Source organism: Mauremys reevesii, linkage group 4 (genome assembly GCF_016161935.1).
Source record: "Mauremys reevesii isolate NIE-2019 linkage group 4, ASM1616193v1, whole genome shotgun sequence".
Classification (NCBI taxonomy): Eukaryota; Metazoa; Chordata; order Testudines; family Geoemydidae; genus Mauremys; species Mauremys reevesii.
Window position 1 is genome coordinate 70910870 of NC_052626.1, and position 23026 is coordinate 70933895.

The 23026-nt window shown below is 49.9% G+C and overlaps 1 protein-coding gene across 1 annotated transcript; it reads left to right on the forward strand.

The window, feature by feature from the left end:
• Positions 1–723: 723 nt before the first annotated feature.
• On the forward strand, positions 724–21293 carry LOC120403494 (zinc finger protein RFP-like). The gene is made up of 8 exons (XM_039534565.1): positions 724–1162; positions 4021–4116; positions 7364–7594; positions 9843–9865; positions 10432–10547; positions 14390–14440; positions 18860–19392; positions 20907–21293. Exons 1-8 carry the CDS (start codon positions 755–757, stop codon positions 21291–21293), a joined length of 1845 nt encoding a protein of 614 aa, XP_039390499.1. The 5' UTR covers positions 724–754.
• The last annotated feature ends 1733 nt before the right edge of the window (positions 21294–23026 follow it).

A 23026-nucleotide genomic window follows, 5' to 3' on the forward strand; every position in this document is an offset into this window, starting at 1 on the left:
CGCAGTCCCCTCTCCCCCATAGCCACGCCGCCTTGCTGGCAGAGCGGCTGGCTCTGTCTGGGCAGGGGTAGCCAGGGGGTTCCAGGGTGGGGGAAGTTAGGGGACAGGGAGCAGGGGCTGGTTGGATGGGGCAGAGGTTCTGGGAGAGGCAGTCAGGAATCGGGGAATGGGGAGGTTGGATAGGCATGGGAGTCCCAGGGGAACTGTCAGGGGACAGGGGTGTGGATAGGGATTGGGGCAGTCAGGGGACAGGAAGCAGGATTGGTTGGATGGTGGTGGGATCCCAGGAGGATGGTAATTAGGGGTGGGCGGTGCCGGGAGGCGCTCAGGGGACAAGCAGCAGGGGTTGGATGGGTTGGGGTTCTGGGGAAGTCAGGGGCAGGAAGTGGGAGGGGACAGATGGGGGCGGGGGCCAGGCTGTTTGGGAGGCACAGCCTTCCCTACCCGGCCCTCCATACAGTTTCACACCCTGACGTGGCCCTTGGGCCTAAACGTTTGCCCACCCCTGCTCTATTGGCTTCTTTGTATATGTAATTGCTTCATTTCTTCAAGTAGCATGTTGCTTGTTTGGAGGCTTTTCCGGGTGCTGGGGGTGGCTTCAGGTGTGTGGGTGTGTTGATGGGTTTCTCTGTTTGTTTTTAATTTCCTGCTGGAGAGAGTGATTGGCTCCAGGTTGGGCAACCTGTTTTACAAGGCTGCTTGCTGGGTCTGGCAGGAAACGAAACTTACCCTGTTACACGGTCTGCAGGGAGCCATGGCTGCAGCAGGGAATCCTTTTAAGAGCCTCCAAGATGAAGTTACTTGCTCCATCTGTCTGAGTTTTTTCACGGACCCAGTGACTATAGACTGTGGGCACAATTTCTGCCAAGCCTGCATCGCCCAGTGCTGGGAGGGATCAGACACAGACATCTCCTGCCCTCAGTGCAGAGAGACCTTTCCCCAGAGGTCCATAAAGCCGAACAGACAACTGGGGAACTTTGCAGAAATAGCCAAGCAGCTGAGTGTCCCAGTAGCAGCAGGAGATTTGTGCCACGCGCACCAGGAGCCTTTCAAACTCTTCTGTAACCAGGACCAAGTTCTCATCTGTGTGATCTGCAGGGAGTCCCAGGCTCACCGCGCTCACATGGTGGTCCCCATAGAGGAGGCTGCCCAGGAGCACAAGGTAGGCCATGGCTGAGCAGGGAGCGGGTCGGGGTGGGGGAGCCCAGGCCACAGCAGATGTGGCTGCAGTGGCGCTGGAACAGTTTTTGGAGTGGGGTGGGGGGTGCTGAGCTACACCCCTCTGACCCCTGTCCGCGTCCCCTCACTGACCCCAGAGCTGGGGCCTGGAGCAGGGCTGTGGCTCCGGGAGGGCAGGGGGGACGTGGACAGCGGTAAGGCAGCTGAGCAGTCCCCCAGGCCAGCAGCCGGGATGCCCGAAGCAAAAGCTGGGGGTGCTGCAGCATCCCATGCACCCCTACTTCCTGCGCCTATGTGTGGCTGGCACTCCCCTGCCCCCTGTGGGGCCTGGCCTGGGTTCCACCCCCACCCCCAGTGAATTACACAACAAGATCCTTGGAGCACATTTTCAAAAGCCCCAACTGACTTTAGAGCTGAAGTCTCATTTGCAAAGGAGATTTTGGCCTGAATCCCTGTAGCAGGGTGGACCTCTGCTCCTTCCCTGAAGGGGTTAAAAACCGCCCTGGGAAGGGGCTGTGGCAGAAGAAAACAGCCTTTAGGCTGGGCTGATGGGGAAGTGGCTGCATCTGGGGCCACGCCCCAAACTGAGCCCCAGGGCCTTAACAAAAGGCTGTGAGCCAGGAGCCCAGAGAGTCAGTCTCTCTTTGCATTCAGAGAGAGAAGGGCCTGGCTGCAGGGAGCTAGAGACTGGATACCTGAGTGAAGCAGGGCTGGGGAGCTCCAGCCTGGAAAGCCCCAGGCTGAGGCCTAGCATTGGGTTAACAGGTACTGGGGGTTGCAGAGGGCAGCCCAGGGGTAGGCCAAGGCAGCAGGTCCAAACCCTCCTTGCCAGTGATGAGTGACTGATGCTGCAGTCTGCTCCAGGGCATGGGGGCTAGACAATGACTGGCAGTAGCCATACACTGAGGCAAGGTGGGGATAGAGGGTGGGGGTTCCCTGAGGAGGGGAGACCCTGAGAGAAAGGGGTTACTGCTGGGGGCAGCACCCCATGTAAAAGGGCACCGGGTCCAGGGAGGGACTTGGGGCCAGAGGACAGGCGGATCACCGGCCTGCAGAGGGTGCTCCGTGCTGGAAAACAAGCTAATTCCCGGGGTCACCAGCAGGAGGCGCCACAGGGGTGAGTCCAACCCATCTACAATCCCCAAAGGGACTTGAGTGTTGTGCTGCTCAGCATTGCAATGCCTAACTTTTAGGCACCTAGAAAATCACTAAGAACATAAGAACGGCTGCACTGGGTCAGACCAAAGGTCCATCTAGCCCAGTATCCTGTCTTCCAACAGTGGTCAATGCCAGGTGTCCCAGAGGGACTGAAGAGAACAGGGCAATTATCAAATGATCCATCCATTGTCATCTGGTCCCAGCATCTGGCAGTCAGAGGTTTAGGGATCTCTGGCGCATGGAGTTGCATCACTGACCATCTTGGCTAAAAGCTATTGATGGACCTGTCTGCCATGAACTCATCTAATTCTTTTTTGAACCCAGTTATACTTTTGGCCTTCACAGCATCCCTGGCAATGTGTTCCATGGATTGATCGTGTGTTGCATGAAGAAGTACTGCCTTTTGTTTGTTTTTAAACCTGCGGCCTGATCATTTCCCCTGGTTCCTGTTCTGTGAAGGGGTAAATAAACTTCCCTATTCACTCTCTACACCATCCATGATTTTATAGACCTTTATCACATCCCCACCCCAATTGTCTGTTTCCAAGCTGAACTCTCCATCTTTTTAATCTCTCCTTATATGGAGGCTGTTCCATACCCCTAATGATTTTTGTTCCTTTCGCTGTACCTTTTCCTATTCCAATATATCTTGTTTGAAATGGGGCCAATAGAACTGCATGACGTATTCAAGATGTACCATGGATTTATATAGTGGCACTGTGATATTGTCTCTCTTATTATCCATCACTTTGCTAATGGTTCTTAAAATCTGTTAGCTTTTATGAATAGATGTTTTCAGAGATGAGTCGAAAATCTCTTCCATGAGTGGTAAGAGGTCCTTTAGACCACATCATTTTATATGTATAGTTGGGATTATGATTTCCAGTGTGCATTACTTTGCATTATCAACAGTGAAATTCAGCTGAAATTTTGTCTGCAATGCAGCCTATGTTGCCAAAACTTATGGTGGTTCAGGGTTGTGAATATTTTACCTCCCTGAGTGACATAAACATTCACGTGGACAGTGCTATGTCAGCAGGAGAGCTTCTCCCGCCACCCTAAGCTTCTGCCGCTCATGGAGGTGGGTTTATTATGCCGATAGGAGAGCTCTCTCCTGTCCGCATAGAGCGTCTCCACCGCATGTGCTGCAGTGGCGCAGATGTATCGGTACAGCTGCAGTGCTGTACTTATCGACAAGCCCTTAGCCTTACTGGTCTGTAATTACAGTGGGAGATGCTGCTGAGAGGGATGTGTCCTAAGCCCCTCCCCCCTCTGAGTTTGGTGTAGGAATGTACCTGTTCCTGTGATCCACACCTAGGAACCCCTCTCCTGGAGCCAGGCGGCTTAGGCATCTAAGCTGTTTCCTGCATGATGGAGTTCTGCACTTGTGTCACTCCACACAAATCATCTGGGGAGGAGGCAGCAGACCTTCTTCATAACGGTTAGCCTGGGGGAAAGGTGCTCACTTGGTATGCGAGAGACCCTGGTTCAAGTTCTCCCTCTGCCTGCTGAGGGGAAGGGATTTGAACTGGAATCTCCCACCTCTCAAGAGGTGAGATTGCGATGAGCACAATTGCCATCTGTGGGACAGCCTGAGAGGGACATGGAATGTACATAAATGTATCTGTGAGGACACACTCCTCAGCCCCCTGACCCTCCCAAACATTGTTTTTCTTGCCTCAGGATCAAATTCAAACCCAACTGAACACCCTGAAGCAAGAGAGAGAGGAACTTCTGGAGTGGAAACAGGATGGAGAGATGCAAAGCCAGGAATATCTGGTGGGTTCCCATTGTGATGGTCCAGCAGTTATATCAGTCAGGGTTGATCTTTCTCTCTGTGGGGAGAGCGTCAGCCCTTGTCTATACACAGCACTGCTTTGATTTAGCTATGGCTACATCTACATGACACACCGCTGGGGGCGACCTGCAAGATATGTGTAGCTACACAGCACAGTGAAAAGCAGGCTGTCCACACTCAGCGGCACCAACTTTCTCCGGCGTCAGTGGGTGCCTGCATCCCCCGCCCCTGGCCCTGACCCGACTTCAACTGCATCCCCAAAGCCCCTGCTGTAACTCCCCCCGCTCCCTACCCCTATTTGATCCATCCCCCTCCTTCCCTGCCCTGCGTTTCAGCTGTGTCACAGTGCAAGGTCTGGGAGGGAGGAGAAGCAGGAGGCGGCGATGCGCTCACAGAGGAGGCAGAGGTGAGCTGGAGCAGGGGGGTGGGGCAGGGCCACGGGGAGCTGCCGGTGGGTGCTCAGCACCCACCAATTTTTTTCCCGTGGGTGCTCCAGCCCTGAAGCACCCACAGAGTCGGCACCTATGTCCACGCTGTCATGTGTAGCTACATGTGTGAATAAAAGACTCCAGCAGGGGGAGGTAGCAGAGCTACCAGAGCCTTTCCCCACTTCTGGAGTCTTTTCCTGTGGTGGAGAGAGGCTCCAGCAGTGAGGAAAGGCTCCGGCACTGGGGAAGCATCACGGGACACTGGCACTGCTTGAGGGTGTATAGAGCCATGTCCGTAGGGTTTATCCCCATAGGGTTCAGGCATATTGTGACTCTACTGGCTTAAGCCACACCTCACCATCTACACTGTTTATGCTCATGTTAGCAGGGGCATATGGGGTGGCTCCAGGCCCCAGCACGCCAAGCGCATGCTTGGGGCGGCAAGCCACGGGGGGCGCTCTGCCGGTCGCCACGAGGCACACCTGTGAGAGGCCCGCCGAAGCCGCGGGACCAGTGGACCCTCCACAGGCAAACCACCCGAGGCAGCCTGCCTGCCGTGCTTCGGGCGGGAAAATCCCTAGAGTCACCCCTGGGGGCATATACTGTACGTCATCTACACACCACCGTAACATTTGTGTAGTACAGCTCTACCTCAAATCACTTTTTAATGTAATGTCTTTAAACTGGTGTAAAACCCCTGACATGCAAACATTGTAAAGCTAATTTAATTTGACCCTAGTGTGGTGTGTAGGGCTCACCTTGTCCAGTTAAACTGAGATAAACGGTGCTAACTAGGAGCACGGTTGAAGTTAATTCAGGGTTAGCTAGAATGTATTGGATAACGCCCAGATAACCTCAAGTGCTTTGCCTCTTCTCCACATACCCTTACAGGGTGTGATCATGTTTGTCTATGTATATAATCCCTCTGGTCTGATTCCTCCACTGGCTTCCATTTCGACTCCAAGCACGGATCTTATTCCCCACACATCAGTGGGTCCAAATCCAGCTACAAACATTGATTTGAGGGGAGATTGTTTTCAAAGGCACGTATGGGTGATTAGGTGCCTAATTCACATTGACAGTCAATAGGACTTAGGTTCCCAGTGGCTGTTTTGTATCTCAGATGGAGATTCAGGGGGAGGATTTCTATAACCACCAGACACAACTGGTTTTCTCTGGGACAATGTAATGTACAAAATGCCAGATGAAACATGTAAGAGCGGGAGAAAAAGCATTTTGCACAGTATATGTTGTACCTGGCGTTTTGTGTGGATAATCAGCAGAACTTTCCTTCAGTCGTCTCCACAACTCTCTGCCAATGTATTCCTGATACGGAGTCAGACCCCCCCCTTCCAACCTTTCTGCTATTGGAAGACTCTAGATGATCAGCAGAATATACTAAGCCACCCTGACCTGAAGACTCATCATTTTAGAGAGATTGGGTGACATTTTCAAAAGTGCCTAAGTGATTTTAGAGCCTAAGGTTTACAGTTTTGCAAGTTGTTAAGGGCCAGATTCTCACAGGTATTTAGGAGCTTAAAAAGCAGAGAGAGGCCTAGTGAGATTTTCAAAAGCAACTAAGTAGCACCTAATGCCCTCTGTAGTCAAGGGGAATTAGGCACCTAAGTGATACTGAAAATCCCTCTAGAGCAGGGGTAGACAACCTATGGCACAGGCGCCGAAGGCGGCATGCGAGGTGACTTTCAGTGGCACTCACACTGCCCTGCTCCTGGCCACCGGTCCGGGGGGCTCTGCATTTTAATTTAATTTTAAAGGAAGCTTCTTAAACATTTTAAAATCCTTATTTACTTTACATACAAGAGTTTAGTTATATATTATAGATTTATAGAAAGAGACTTTCTAAAAACATTACAATGTATTACCGGCACGCGAAACCTTAAATTAGAGTGAATAAATGAAGACTCGGCACAGCACTTCTGAAAGGCTGCCAACCCCTGCTCTAGAGGCTTATATGCATCTTTAGACACCTAAATAGCTTTTAAAAGCAGCTCCTTATACATTTTTTTTTAAAATGGGTTTCCGCTCCGTCCTAAATGATTTTTCTCTTTCTCAAAAATTTACCCTAAGTTCTATTTTCAAAAGTCACTTTCAAAGAACTTAGGCTCCTAAGCACCAAAAGTAACTTTTGAAAATAGGAATTGGACTCCTAAGTCACCAAGGCATTTTCAAACATGTTATTCATTCAGGCCAGCTGAATCTTCTCTCTAGTAACTATCAGGCATATTCTCCTGAAATCTCATCCGTATGTTCGTAGTAGGGTGAAATGAAAAGAGGGCTCGAAGAACTGTTTCCAGACTCTCCCCATCTCCCTGATAGGCTGTTCACCTTTCTCATTTGTGAAAACCGGACGCTGAGCGCTGGAACCTGCCCCGTCCCAGGCTCTGCCTCTTTCCCTCCAGGCCTCGCCCCCCACTCCTCTTCCCCCCTCACTGTCACTTGCTGCTCTCTCCACCTCCCTCCCCCTGCCAGCTGAGTGGGGCTCTAGGGTGTGGAGGTGATTGGGGCAGGGAGAGCCACGCTGCAGGGGTAGAAGGGTGTTTGGGGCAGGACAGGGGAGCTGCCCGTACTATTCTCCCCCAGAGCCATCCCTGAGTGCTCCTCCAGGCTCCCAGCAGCAACTGCTGCTCTTCCCACCACCTGATGGTGGAAGCCAGTTACTGTGGGGAACCGGACTTGTACTGCCAGGTTCCCTTTTCAACTGGACTTCCCGGGCGAAATCTGGACATCTGGCAACCCTAGTCCCTGACCTGTCCTTTCCCTGTTTGTCCCTTCGTTACAGGGAAAGATAGAAGCTGAGAGGCAGAAGATTGTGTCTGAATTTGAGCAACTGCGGCAATTCCTGGAGGAACAAGAGCGACTCCTGCTGGCCCGGCTGGAAGAGTTGGACAAGGAAATTGTGAAGCTACAGGATGAAAATGTCACCAAACTGTCTGAGGAGATTTCCCGTCTCAGTGACTTGATCAGTGAGATAGAAGAGAAGTGTCAGCAGCCAACAAGCCAATTCCTGCAGGTGAGACAGTTAGAGACACCTAGACCCCTGCCTAGGGAAGGGAGAGAGTCTGAGTGATTAACTTTGGCGTTTATTAAGTTCTTGGACAGCTCCCACTCCACAATGGAGACTGTCAGCGTGTCCTTTAGCAAAGCGAGGGAAAACAACATTTGACATTTCTAATATTTCCAGTGTGGAAACAGATTTGCTGGTTTAAAGGCAGATTTCTCAGGCCTTTTTGATACATCATACATAAACCCCTTTGTTTTCAGTTTAAACCAATTTTTACCAAAAAATTCCCGGGTTTTACAAGAAGTAGCAGTCATTTTTTTCTGATTTTTTCATCCTACTTTTGTATCCTTCAAACATATATAAAACATACAATACGTTGCATGAGATCTCTGCATTCTGATAATACATTAGTCAGTGTGTATATGCAAAGCTGCCTGCTGAAGTAAGAACGTATTGTTCTAGAACAGGGATGGGCAAACTTTATGGCCCGAGGCCCACATTGGGGTTGCAAAATTATATGGAGGGCTGGGTAGGGAAGGCTGTGCCTCCCCAAACAGCCTGGCCTGCACCCCCTATCCACCTCCTCACACTTCCTACACCCTGACTGCCCCCCGAGAACTCCCAACCCATCCAACCCTCCCTGCTTCTTGTCCCCTAACCACCACCACCCGGAATCCCCCATCCCTAACCACCACCACCCGGAATCCCCCCCCCCCATCCAACCCCCTGCTCCCAGTCCCCAGACTGCCCTGACAGCTATCCACATCCCCACCCCCTGACAGGCCCCCCAGGACTCCAACGCTTATCCAACCCCCCCACCTGTTTCTTGACCACACCCCAGAACCTCTGTCCCATCCAACCGCCCCCAGCTCCCTGTCCCCTGACTGCCCCCGGGACCTTCTGCCCATTATCCAACCCCTCGGCCCTGGCCTCCTTACCAGGCCACTCAGAGCAGCATGTCTGGCAGCCGCGCCACACAGCCGGAGCCAGCCATGCTGCTCCACTGTTCGGCAGGTGCGCACAACACCGCTGCCCATGTGGCAGCGTGGTGGCAGGGGAGAGGGGACAGCAGGAGAGGGGCCAGGGGCCGGCCAGCCTCCCCAGCCGGGAGCTCAGGGGCCAGATGTGGCCTGCGGTCCGTAGTTTGCCCACCTCTCTTCTAGAAGATGCACACAAGAAATCAACAGGCAGCCACACAAGCTCTGAAGTGTGTGTGCATCTGGACGTACTGATGAATCTGACGCCCACCACGTACGTGTTTCAAACTGTTAGCAGACAATGGGTTAAAGATTTGACACACTAATATGGGAAGAAAATGAAAATCTGTATCAGAATACGTTTCAGAACACAAGGAAGTATTCAAAAGGGTTAAAGAAACCAAAACAGGAGCGAAGGATGAAGTTGAGTGTATGCGCTGCAGATGGTGTGGCCCAATTATCAAATGTGAATATTTATAGGCTAATAGTTCTAAGTCTACACCAGTAAACTGTTGGTTCAAATGAAAAGTTTCATTTGAGGATTAGAGATCTATTGGTTTCTTAAACTCAGAGGGGCATTGTGTTTTGAGCTCTGTTTTAGTTCTGCAGCAAACCACAGTGATGAACGGAATTCAAAGCATTAATCTACTGAATACTTTTTTCCCATCTTTCCATCCACCAAAACAAACCCAGATATTTACCCAGAAAAATTAAGGCTTTTTGCACTGATTTTTCACCTGTTTTTGTTGTGGTAATAAACATTGATAAATTCTCAGGAAAAACTAACTAAAATAGAAACTGAAACAGAAGGGCTCTAATGATCTGGAAGTAATAAAAGGCACAACTCCAGTTTCTAGGAAGTGGGAGATTAGGAAGGCAAAGTTCTTTGCAGGGCCTGTTAAGAAACGGGAATGAATCCAGCTTTCAGAGTTGCTGACTAGGATTACATACATAGAGACAGGCAAACACTCTGGACACAGCAGTTGCATGGGGAAGTCTGGGATTCATGTGTCTGATGAATCTGTCCGAGGAAGTGCCATTGGCGCAGGCAAAATAGAATTCAGAAGGAGAAAACCCACAGTCGTGGTGCGTGCTTAGGGGTCCCAGTCCATCGAGTCTGTGAATAGACTTTTCAAGGTGCAACTACAAAGAACTGCATGTAGAGCTCGACTAGGGATGGCAAAGTGAGTCATCCATCTCCAGAGCAGGAGCGATCCCAGCTTGTGGCACGTGGGACTGAACTCTTTTTTTTTTTTTTTTCCCCTCTTTCTCTCTTCTAGGACATCAAAAGCACCTGGAGCAGGTACGTAGCTCCTTCTCACTCCCCTTACGCGTCACGATGTTGGAAGGGGATTGGACCCCCAGGGTCAGATTTTGCAGGGTATTTAGAGACCTGACATGTAGCTAGGCACTTGGTGGAATTTTCCAAAGTGGCTAAGCGAGTTAGGCACCTCCCATTGCAATCAGTGGCAGATGGGAGCCTAGCTGGGTTAGGTGCTTTTGCAAAATTCCAGGAGGCACTGTTAAAAATCAGGCCTTAAGTGACTTGCCCAAGGTCACGCAGGGAGGCTGTGGCAGAGCAGGGAGTGGAACGTAGGTTTCCAGAGTCCTACAGCAACCCCTTAACTACTGGAGCATCCTTTCCCACGAGATTATGCCCTTCTCTCTGAGGGGCAGCTTGTGGACCCCTTAATCTCTTTAACTCCCATTTGAGGATCTAGGCATTTAAATACTCCAGTGAGGAGGGGAATTGACTCACCAGTGGGAGTTACAGGCTCACAACAAGCCCACGAGAGAGCAGCCTCTGGTAGCTCATTCTCACAAAAGAAAGAAAAGATTTAGAGATTTTTGGGTTTTTTTCCCCTCTAGGTGTGAGAAGCTGAAGTTCGAGAAACCAGTGGCCGTGCCAGAGGACCTGAGAGAGAGAGTCGGCGTCTCTTCCCAAAGAAATGTTTGTCTGCAGGAGGCTCTGAAGAAATTCAAAGGTAACTTAACAGTTACTGGGTTCATGCTACGGGGATGGTACATCGAGATGTGCCTCTGACTGTGGAAGGAGATGGACTCTGGCCTATTAGTTCTCAGCTTGTCCCAGCTAGACGTCTTTGTGGGTGGGATGGGGAGGGCTCAGGGCTGATGCCAGTTCTCCAGGCCTCCACTTAGATTGTCTCAGACCCAACCCTTGGTGCCAAAATGGGTCACTCAAAATTTCAGAGACACACAGTCACCAGATGTTATAGAAAATATTGAATTTAACCTCCTTGGCTGGGATTTTCTAAGGGACCTAAGAGATTTAGGCACCCATCTCTCTGACCGTCAATAGGAGTTGGCCACCACATGGCCTCAGCCCTTTTGAAAATCCAGAGTCTGTGCCTCAAGTTCCTCCATCTTTAAAAAGGAGGAAATAACGACCAACCTACCTTGTTGTGCTAATTAGTGAATGCCGCCCGGTGCTTTGAGATCCTTGGAGGGAGGCGGAAGATGGAAAAGTGCAAGATATTGTATTCTGGATGATGATTTCACTTTAGTTTCCAATCTGCCTCTCGTTCTATGGTCTTTTCCTGTGGGCTGTCTCAGAATTACAGCACGGTTCCATCCAGTGCTGCTGTAGCCATGCCAGTCCCAGGATATTAGACAGGGTGGGGGAGGTAACAGCTTTTATTGGACCAACTCCTGTTGGTGACAGAGACAAACTTTTGAGCTCCACAGACCTGAAGAAGAGCTCTCAGTAAGCTCCATACCTCTGTGATTAGGGAACAGACCTGCGATGTGGGAGACCCCCAGTTCAAATCCCCTGCCCCCCAGAGGGGAAGAAGAGATTCTAAGAGGGGTCTGATATAGGTCTCTCTGTCTCCCCTTTTGAATCTGATCCACTCTGTATCAATAATTGAGCAGAGGGACAGGCTTCTGGGTCTCCCACCCCCAAGGGCGTGCTCTAACCACCTGGCTACAGAGACGTTCTCGTGATTTTGCTCTGCCTCTGGCCCAATTAATTATTGATTATCCCCAGTGGAACCTCTCCTCCAGGAGAGCATGTGGGCACCCGGCATCAGAAAATCCTGCAGCCCAGAGGTTAGGGCACTCCTTGAGAGGTGGTAGATCCCATTTCAGATCTCACCTCCCTCTGTGGCACAGGGTTAACTTGAACCAGGGGTCTCCCCAAGGCTTACTGAGTGCTCCAACCACTGGGGTAAAAGTTATGAGCAAGGTGGGTTTCCTCCCCCCAGGCTTCTTGCAGAAAAAATGGCACAGGTTCCGGACACCAAGACAGGGCTCACAGCTGAAAATCCCACGCCAAGGGAGGCACCTACGGTGCTGCCCAGACTCAGTTGCAGATACTCCCTACAAGGGCTGGGGCTTAGCACACTCCTGCACCCGCACCTTGGCATTTCCCACTGGCTGGCATAAGCAGGGAGTCCCCTAGCATGCTGGCTTTTATGAATCTCATTCCAAGGCACATCTCTGTCCCCATTCATAGTACCAATTGCCTGGGTGCCTGACTCCTGCCTTGTGAATCAGTGACTTTATAGATTCTTCTAGGACTGGAAGGGACCTCAAGAGGTCGAGTCCAGTCCCCTGCTCTCATGGCAGGACCAAATACTGTCTAGACCATCCCTGATAGACATTTATCTAACCTACTCTTAAATATCTCCAGAGATGGAGATTCCACATCCTCCCTAGGCAATTTATTCCAGTGTTTAACCACCCTGCCAGTTAGGAACTTTTTCCTAATGTCCAACCTAAACCTCCCTTGCTGCAGTTTAATCCCATTGCTTCTTGTTCTATCCTTAGAGGCTGACGCCCTTTTAGATACCTGAAAACCGCTATCATATCTCCTCTCAGTCTTCTCTTTTCCAAACTAAACAAACCCAATTCTTTCAGCCTTCCTTCATAGGTCATGTTCTCAAGATCTTTAATCATTCTTGTTGCTCTTCTCTGGACCCTCTCCAATTTCTCCACATCTTTTTTGAAATGTGGTGCCCAGAACTGCACACAATACTCCAGTTGAGGCCTAACCAGCGCAGAGTAGAGCGGAAGAATGACTTCTCGTGTCTTGCTCACAACACACCTGTTAATGCATCCCAGAATTACGTTTCCTTTTTTTGCAACAGCATTACACTGTTGACTCATATTTAGCTTGTGGTCCACTATAACCCCTAGATCCCTTTCTGCCGTACTCCTTCCTAGACACTCTTCCCATTCTGTATGTGTGAAACTGATTGTTCCTTCCTAAGTGGAGCACTTTGCATTTGTCTTTGTTAAACTTCATCCGGTTTACCTCAGACCATTTCTCCAATTTGTCCAGATCATTTTGAATTATGACCCTGTCCTCCAAAGCAGTTGCAATCCCTCCCAGTTTGGTATCATCTGCAAACTTAATAAGCATACTTTCTATGCCAATATCTAAGTCGTTGATGAAGATATTGAACAGAGCCGCTCCCAAAACAGACCCCTGCGGAACCCCACTTGTTATACCTTTTTAGCAGGATTGAGAACCATTAATAACTACTCTCTGAGTACGGTTATCCAGCCAGTTATGTATCCACCTTATAGTAACCCCATCTAAGTTGTATTTGCCTAGTTTATTGATAAGAATATCATGCAAGACTGTATCAGATGCCTTACTAAAGTCTAGGTATACCACATCCACCACTTCTCCCTTATGCACAAGACTCGTTATCCTATCAAAGAAAGCTATCAGATTGGTTTGACATGATTTGTTCTTTACAAATCCATGCTGGCTATTCCCTATCACCTTTCCATCTTCCAAGTGTTCGTAGATTTTCTTAATTACTTGCTCCATTATCTTCCCTGGCACAGAAGTTAAACTATCTGGTCTGTAGTTTCCCGGGATGTTTTTATTTCCCTTTTTATAGATGGGCACTATATTTGCCCTTTTCCAGTCTTCTGGAATCTCTCCTGTCTCCCTTGATTTTCCAAAGATAATAGCTAGAGGCTCAGATAACGCCTCTATTCGCTCCTTGAATATTCTAGGATGCATTTCTACAGGCCCTGGTGACTTGCAGGCATCTAACTTTTCTAAGTGATTTTTAACTTGTTCTTTTTTATTTTATCTTCCAAACCTACCCCCTTCCCATTAGCATTCACTATGTTAGGCATTTCTTCAGACTTCTCGGTGAAGACCAAAACAAAGAAGTCATTGAGCATCTCTGCCATTTCCAAGTTTCCTGTTACTGTTTCTCCGTCCTCACTGAGCAGTGGGCCTACCCTGTCCTTGGTCTTCCTCTTGCTTCTAATGTATTGATTAAAAGTCTTCTTGTTTCCTTTTATTCCCGTAGCTACTTTGAGCTCATTTTGTGCCTTTGCCTTTCTAATCTTGCCCCTGCATTCCTGTATTTGCCTATTATCAGAGGGGTAACACTGTTAGTCTGGATCTGTAAACGCAGCAAAGAGTCCTGTGGCACCTTATAGACTAACAGACGTTTTGGAGCATGAGCTTTCATGGGTGAATACCCACTTCATCAGATGCATGTAGTGGAAATTTCCAGGGGCAAGTATATATATGCAAGCAAGTAGCAAGCTAGAGATAATAAGGTTTTTGCCTATATTCATCCTTTTTTAATTTGTCCTAGTTTCCATTTTTTATGAGACTCATTTTTATTTTTTAGATCATGCAAGATCTCGTGGTTAAGCCAAGGTGGTCTTTTGGCTTAACTATGAGATCTTTCTAGGTGTCTAAATGTTGGGTGTTATGATGCTAAGCATCACCTTGCCTAAGTTTCTTTGTGAATCAAGTCCCATTTTCATGAGGCTATTTTCCTACAAGAAAGAGGGAAATCACCTCTCCTCTGATCTTTTCTTTCTCTAGAGACCCTGCCCTATCAACTGCACTTTCTGGTCTCAAAGGCAGAGAAAGAGGGTAAGTTTTCATGAGGATATTTTCCTACAACAATTATTAATTAAAATCTCAGGATTATTTTTTTTTTTTTAGAAGAAGCTTCTGAATTCAAACAAGAGGTTTCTACCAATACAGAGTTATGGATTCCAAGGTTAAAAGAAATCATTATATCATAAGATCAGCTAGACTGGATCAGACCAATTGTCCATCTAGCCCAGTATCGTGTCTTCCAACAGTGGCCAGTGCCATGTGACCCAGAGGGAATGAACAGAACAGGTGATCATCCAGTGATCCATCCCATCACCCATTCCCATTTTGTGATGTATGAACGTGCACATACTATTTACAATTGGAAAGTTAGGTACATTTTTTAGGTCCAATAATCAGTCTTTAGGGCACACTCAGGTTACATTTTGCTGCTTCTCTCAGTAATTAGAAGGACTAGAAATTTCCTCTATTTTTATTTTTTATATAAAAGACAAGCTTTGCTGCTGGAAAATGTCATTAACACAGAGTGCAGGTTGACCATCAGTGCCTTGTACTCCTTCCAGAATGTGAAACTGGGAAATAAAGAGTTAAGAAAGCGTCTCCCACCAGCTCCTATGCTATACTTCCCTCTTGCCCTAGTGTCAGGAGCATGGACTCATGTGCTGGGCTCCATCCATCCCCAGCTGGTGGAAGGTCCCTCTGGGGAGACCATGCTCAAGCCAGTATTGAACCAGGCAGAGAATCAGGACTGCAGCAGCAGTCAAAAAAGCAAACAGAATGTTGGGAATCTTTAAGAAAGGGATAAATAATAAGACAGAAAATACCGTATTGCCTCTCTATAAATCCATGGTATGCCCATATCTTGAAGACTGCGTGCAGATGTGGCCTCCCCATCTCAAAAAAGATATATTGGAATTGGAAAAGGTACTGAAAAGGGCAAAAAACGATTAGGGTATGGGACAGCTGCCATATGAGGAGAGATTAATAAGATTGGGACTTTTCACTTGGGAAAAGAGATGACTATGGGGAGATATGACAGAGGTCTATAAAATCATGATGGGTGTGGAGAAAGTAAATAAGGAAGTGTTATTTACTTCTTCTCATAACATAAGAACTAGGGGTCACCAAATGAAATGAATGGCAGCAGGTTTAAAACAAAAGGAAGTATTTCTTCACACAACGCACAGTCAACCTGAGGCATTCCTTGCCAGAGGATGTTGTGAAGGTCAAGACTGTAACAGACTTCAAAAAAGAACTAGATAAGTTCATGGAGGACAGGTCCATGAATGGCTGTTAGCCAGGATGGGCAGGGATGGTGTCCGTAGCCTCTGTTTGCCAGAAGCTGGGAATGGACAACAGGATGGATCACTGGATGATCAACTGTTCTGTTCATTCCCTCTGAGGCACCTGGCATTGACCACTGTACTGGCCTAGATGGACCATTGGTCTGACCCACTAGCTACCTACTGTTCTCTTCTCTCTGCTCCGTGGAGCTGTTGTGCACCAGAGAAGCCAGGCTACTGTCTCTTCTCAGATGTATTCAGAAGGTGAATGGAATTTAACAGCAGGAATAAGGAGCTCAGTTAGATACATGTATAACTAGATTCTCTAGAGAGCCGTGGTCTGGCAGGGGAAGGCTTTTTACTGGCTGAATGGAGAAAGGACCCTAATTGCGACCTCCTTTTCCCATCCACCGACCAGAAGCCAGTCTACTGCCTTCCTCCATAGGGATCCCATATCTGCTTCCCTCTGCAACAAATCCGCAAATCAATATTGTAAGAATAATCCACCAGGCACATATAAAACCCCAGTTACATGCAGTGATCATCTGCAATCTGGACTGGGGAAGGAGGAAACACTCTGGGGCCTGGAGCCCCTTTTTGGTGTGTTAGAGAATCTCCAGGAGTCTTAATAGCCCCTCTGAAATCAACAGGGGTGTCGGGATGCAGGCTGGACCCCCACTCCTGGTCCTCACCAGACTAGCTGCCACATTAGGTGTGACTAGCGCAGACACAATTTAGTACTTTTCAAATGCATTAGCTGGTGTCCCTGTTACCTTCCTCTGCCTGGTGTCTGCTGCCTCCCCTGCTCTGTTCTATTGCGGGACGTGGAGCACCCCCAGCAAAGGAGAGGGATCGGGGAGGAGACTGAGATCCCCGCTGCCACGGATCCACAGGATTGGTGCTACGGCCCCAGCTTTGGAACAGTCTCTGGGAGGAGCCCTTCAATGGGCCAGACCCCCAACGTCAGCCCACTCTTCCTGCAGGGTAAGCCACCCGGCTTCACCGACTCCTGAGGCTGGACCTCTGGGCCTTCCACCCTCCTGCCTCACAACCTGAGCTATGTTCAGTGCAACTGAGACAGACCCCTGAGGGAGACTTCTGTGATCTTAGGGAGCAACACACCTCCGCAAGCACCTGCAGTGACACTCAGCTGCCGCTGTCACTGTCAAGCCACTGGGTTTTAGTCCACTGCTCTGCACCACAGCACAGGGAGACCTTGGTTAGCACAGAGAAATGAAGGTTACAGGATAATCCCTTCTGGGTAGCCGGTGCCCAGCTCTGCCGTGCAAACCCATTGTTCTAGCTCTGTCTCCCTCTCCATCTGATCTGCTTTCTCAGACTCCCAGGTGTGCCCCCCACCATAGGCGTCGTGGGGCTAGAGAACCCACGGAAAAAAATAGTGGGTGCTCAGCACCCACTGGCATGGATCAGATCCTCCCGTTCCTCCCCTCCCCCCCCCGCGCTGACAGACCACCCCGATCAGCTCCTTCCCCTCCCTCCCAGCACCTCCTACCCACCCCGATCAACTGTTCTGTGGTGGGCGGGGGAGCAGGGGCAGGAAGAGGTGGGGTAGGGTGGAGACGTGGGGGAAGGGGTGGGGTCGGGGCAGAGTGGGGGTCAAGCACCCCTCAAGAAATCAGCTCTTCTGCCCCCCACTGCTTCCTGCAGCCAACGCGTAACTTCCACTTCACCCCTCCCCCACCTCTAGTCCTTTGTTCCTGAGCTGGGGCGATGCAGCTCAGCCACAGAGGTGGGGAAGTCCATAGCTCTCCAGGGTGCTGGTTGCTATGTTTCCCCCAAGAGCAAATACTCCCTTTTCACCCACTGGGTAACAACACTGCATATAGGGAAACTGAGGCACATACAGGCTTCATTAAAAAATCCCAGTTTGTCACCCCCTCCTAACAGTACCTCCTAGATACCTGGTGGGAATGACAGGGAATTTCCTGCTCAGCTTCAGCCAACAGGCAGCTCCCCAGGACTGACTTTCAGGGCCCACCCCAGCCAGCCCGGGGCTACTGGGGAGCATGAGAAATGGTCCTCGCCTCCCCCAGGGCTGAGCTCTGCCTGGAAGGGTCTGTCTGCACTGCAGAGTGAACCCTGGGGATCGGCACCCAGGTTAGCCTGGGCGGGGTGCGGGGAGCCATGCTGCTGAGCCTGACCTCACTTACTGTGTCCTCACTGGTGCTGCTGAGTCTCTAGGACTTCTCAGAGCACATCCCATGGCTGATGGAGCCACCGTAAGCTGAGCTATTCTGTGTTTCTTTCCCAGTGATTCGTGGGGTACCCGGTCTGTCTTTCACAGGGGAATTGTGGGAAGGCCCTGGAGGGCTATTTTCCCTCAGGTCAGGCTGGCAGTGACGTTGTGGGGGAGGGTTTTCACCTTCCTCTGCAGCATGTGGATGTGGGTGACGTATCAGGATTGTTTGGGGGTATCCCACTGAATCATTTCCCTGCACTGTGGGGCCTCGGGCACTGGTACCTCGGTGTCTCCTCTTCTCTGCCTGTGGCACATAAATAGTCCAGTCTGCTGTAGGCTGTCATGCTTTGGGCTAATGTTGGGGGTTGGGTTAGGTGGGTGCTGGGTGGGGTTGGTGGCCTGTGCTATACGGGGGTCAGATTAGATGATCTGGTTCCCTTCTGGCCTCAGACTCTCTGACTCAGCACTGGAGCGGTTTAGCCTGCACAGAGGCACCGACTTCCCCAGTTCCCAGGGGGATTCTTGATCCTCGCTCTGCCCCAGGCCCTGTCCCAAGCCCCCACCCCTCCCCCTGCCTCTTCCTGCCTTGCTCCATTCTGCCCCCTCCCCACACCTCTTCCTGCCCCCACTCCTCCCCCTCACCCCCAGAACCTCCTGCCCACCTCTGAACAACGGATCCGTGGCAGGAGAAAGGCGCTGGGAGGGAGGGGCAGGAGCTGATTGGTGGGGCCCGTTGGCCGGTGGGAGCTGCTGTGGGGAGAGGGGGAGGAGCTAATCAGCAGGATCTGCGGGTGAGTGCAGACAGTCAGTGCCTGTGCTGGGTGGAAAGCACCCCTGAACTCAGATGAGGTGTTTATGCATCTCTGCAAGAAGGGCATTAGAGTTAGCAGCTGACTAAGCGCATGGGTTAACTCTGCAGTGAGGACAGACCTTAACATTCTCCTTCTGTTCCTCTCTCCCCTCTTGCAGTGCAGGCCACTCCGGATCCAGACCTGGCAAATCCTTGTTCCATCATGTCCACAGATGAGAGTGTGATACAGAAATACCAAGACATGGGATATTTAGTGCCAGACAACAGGTTTTACCCTGCTCCCTGTGTACTGGGCTATACGGGCTTCACCTCAGGGAGATGTTACTGGGAAGTGGAGGTGGGGAACAAAGATTTTTGGGTTTTGGGCATTGCCAAAGAGTCTGTGACACACGAGGGAGCGATAAGCTGTACACCAGAGGAGGGGATCTGGGCTTTGCAGAGTACAGGGAATGAGTACTGGGCCCTCACCTCCCCTATGACTACTCTGGCCCTACCTCATAGCCCCAGTAACATTGGGGTTTATCTGGATTATGAAGGGGAGAAAGTTACATTTTATGACATTACATCTTCTGGCAGAGAGCCAATCTTTACTTTCACATCCTCTTTCACTGGGAAGATCGTCCCCTTCTTTGGGAGCCGGTGTGTCCAATTTCTGAGTGGGAATGCATATAGTTCGCTGGCATGTGTACAAGTAAGACCTGTGACAGAGCAGCAGGGATTATTCAATATGAGATATCTAAAGTAGACCAAAGACATGGGTAATATACACATTACAGCTGTCACACTTTGCCATTCTAATCACAGTCTTGCCAGCCTCCAGCATTCAAAAACTGTGTCAGGCCCCCCACAATCATGGGATTGGCTTAAACATCTTTTTATATATTATGTTATTTTTCTTTGCTTTCTGGTTTCCCAGCTTTCAGCATGTTCTTGGTTCCAGTTTTCAATCTTTGCTACACAAACATGAAGGCTGGAAATGTATCTGTAATATAATCTGAGCTCCCTCAAATCTATCCACTCCAGCAGCTGGGACTGTAAGAAAAACACCAAGTGCTGCGAGAGTCTCAATAAAATGGGGAGGGAGAACAAGACTGACTTGCTCAGCATTATTCAGGTGATGGGAGTTTCTCAACCCTCTTCCATACCTGTCTCTGTAACTCTGGGATCCTCCAGGCCAACCAGCAGCATTCCCAGGGCACAACAGAGCCTGCCTGTCTTAGGGCAGGTCTACACTTAAAATGCTGCAGCGGCACAAACACACTGGTGCCGCTGTAATACTTAAGTAAATCGCTGCTATGCCAACAGGAGAGCTTCTCCCATCAGTTTCAGAGTAGCAGCCGCGTTAGTCTGTATCCGCAAAAAAAACAGGAGTACTTATGGCACCTTAAAGACTAACAAATAAATTTGTTAGTCTTTAAGGTGCCACAAGTACTCCTGTTTTTTTTCTCCCATCAGTGTAGTTACACCACCTCTGTAAGAGGCGGTAGCTATGGCAAGGGGAGAAGCTCTCCCGTCAACGTACCACTGTCTACACCGGGAGTTCAGTCGGTATGACTGTCACTCAGGGGTGTGGATTTTTCACACCCCTGAGTGACATAGTACCAAGGTAAGATTACATTGTAGACCTGGCCTAAGTTCTGACTCAATCAGGGTCATCCATCAAAGTCCTCTGCTCTTTACTTACGAATGTAACAAGCATCGTGATGTTCCACACACCCACTCCCCAATTCCTTAGTTCAATGCTCCTGTTTTGCTATGTTTAGTTATTTGGATACTGTAGATTCAAATGAGAAAATTTACAGAATAAAGTTTTATTTCTATCTTCTGGTCTTGGACTTTTTTCCCTTTCGTCTCTTTTTGGTCTCCAAGACCATACCTTAAAACTGTGCCTCAAAGCCCCCACTTCCCCAGACACAAGGCTCCCTGTGATCCCGACTGCACCTCGCCCAGGCCAGCCCTACCCCAGTGACCCCCTCACAACAAGATGCCCAGCCAACAACAGAGCCCACTGTGCCCCCAGCAGGGCCAGGCTACGGTGATCGGCCCTGCCCACCTCTCCTTGGGGCTGGGGGTGGGAGGAGCCATTCCCCCTTGGGCTGGCTGGGCTGCCCCATTCCCCAGCCTCCACCCTCACCCCTCCCCACACACACATGCATCCCAGCTCCGCAGGGACCAGCTGTCACCTGCTGATTTTCTCCTCCACAGGGTAACGCTGGACTCTACGGCTCCAGCCAGAACCAGCACAGCCAGGGCGATGGAGGCCAGGACCCAGAGGGGCAGGGGGCCCTTCTTCCCAGGGGCTGTGGAATGGAGAAGGGCTCAGGTCACCGAGGGGAGCACCCGCTGGGCCATCCTCCTGGGGCAGCCACAGGCCTTTGCCTGGAACCTCTCCCCAAGGGCCTCTGCAGAGACCTGACTTCCAGAGGAGAGGAAAGTCTGAGCCAGGAGGTGGACAGGGATGTGGCACAAAGGCTGGGCACTCTGCCAGGCACTGCCAGCCATGCACATCACACAGCAGCTGGGCCTTTCACTTGTAATGTCATCAGCCTGTGGAACTCACTGTCACTGGATACCATCAGATTCTCTGAGTGATCGGCCATTTCTGTGGGTCACACAAATACCCAGACTAGAACAGTTCACACTGATGATGGGCAGGGATATCGATCCTTCTGCTACAGGGCCTCACCCCATCTAGAGGGCTGTGCCCCCGCCTCCCCTCCCCTCCCCAGCCCTCCTATTTGCCCCACCCTTATTCCAGACCAGTGCAGGCTCTGACAGGCTGCTGTCCTCTACTGGGCAGGGAGATCTCAAGGGACGACTGCGTATGGTAGGTGCCGTCAGCATCTAAAGAGCTTTACAAAGGTACAGAAAGGGTCTTGGCCTTAAACCTGAATCTGAGCCTGGGTTTATTCTGTGGTGTAGAAAAAGAAAGCTGCCAAGCCTGCTCCCAGCAAGCCTCTGTTGGCTTCTTTGTGTATGTAATTGCTTCATTTCTTTAAGTAGCATGTTGCTTGTTTGGGGGCTTCTCTGGAGTGTGTGGTGTGTGGCTTCCAGTGTTTTCCCCAGGAATTGAAATTGGGGGGGGGTATTCGAATTTACGGGGGCAGGAGTCAATGCTGATATGGGGTGAGGGGCTGTATGGCACCATATTAAAAACTGAAAAATGTTTCATGACCATTTTATTAGATTTGACTCGTTTTAAATTCATCACACAAATTAAAGTTGGCTACTCAAGCCTTCTATGGAGCACGACATCTACATCCTTACTGGTTTCTTGTTATAATTTTGCACAACTCTGTTAATGAACTTCTTGAATGCAATGCTTTCATCTTCTCATGTGTCCGGTCCTTCCATTCCTTCAATTGATTTGCTCATTAGTTCATTCACAAGATCAGGCAGAAGGCGACTTCTTTCAGAACACAAAATTCTATTCAATGAGGAAAAAGAACCCTCAACTGTAGCTGTTGTGACTGGGAGTAGCAAGAAATGAATTCCTACGTCTTTCATCCCAGGAAACAGCACAAAGATCGGGTCGAGCCACTAGTGATGATAAAAAAGAAGTTGAAGTCAAATCTTCATTCATTTGTCGTATGATATTCCACACTGTGTTCAAATTCTCTATTCTGTCCTGAGCACATGGCAGCCCCATTGCTGGTAGTGCCTCACTCCACTCAACTGTCGGTGTTTTATAGGACAGGGATCTGTAAAAGCTACATAGAGTTTGAGTAGAAGTGGCTGTTGTGGATTTTTAAGAATCAAGTCCGTGTACTTTTTCAGTTGTCTTAACAAACACTTCTTGTCCTCTTCACTTAAGGATTCAATATAAATTAGTCAACTTCTGGACTGAAGTTTTTGTGTCTTCCAGTACTTTTGCAGTGGCTAGCTCTCTGATTGATCCAAACGTAGCTTCTATTGCTGGACAAAGATCTACTACTGTTGTAGCAGATGCCTGGATGCCATTGTTTAATGACCCAAGTGCAGAGGTGAAAGTAAGCCAGTACGCCCCAGAGCCGTGCACCATACCGGGGTGGATCAGCTTCCCCTGGTGGCAATTTAAAGGGCCTGGAACTCCCAGCAGCGGCTGGAGCCCCGGCCCTTTAAATCACCGCCGGAGCTCCACTGCTAGAGCCCTGGGGAAGCAGCGGCAGGGCTCAGTCAGTGATTTAAAGGGCCCAGGGCGCCTGCCACAGCTACCGCCCTGGGCCCTTTAAATTGTCCCCGGAGCCCTGGGGTAGCGGCAGCAGGGCTCCGGTGGCTATTTAAAGGGTCCGGGGCTGTGGCAGGCTCCGGGGATGATTTAAAGAGTCCAGGGATGCGGTAGCCGC

What these genes read in the sequence shown, in the direction of transcription:
- LOC120403494 (XM_039534565.1), top strand. Translation starts at nt 755, where the DNA reads ATGGCTGCAGCAGGGAATCCTTTTAAGAGCCTCCAAGATGAAGTTACT. An exon ending in ATCAAAAGCACCTGGAGCAG is followed by an intron (nt 9,866 to 10,431) that starts GTACGTAGCTCC and finishes TTTCCCCTCTAG; the next exon opens with GTGTGAGAAGCTGAAGTTCG. An exon ending in CTCAAAGGCAGAGAAAGAGG is followed by an intron (nt 14,441 to 18,859) that starts GTAAGTTTTCAT and finishes CCCCTCTTGCAG; the next exon opens with TGCAGGCCACTCCGGATCCA.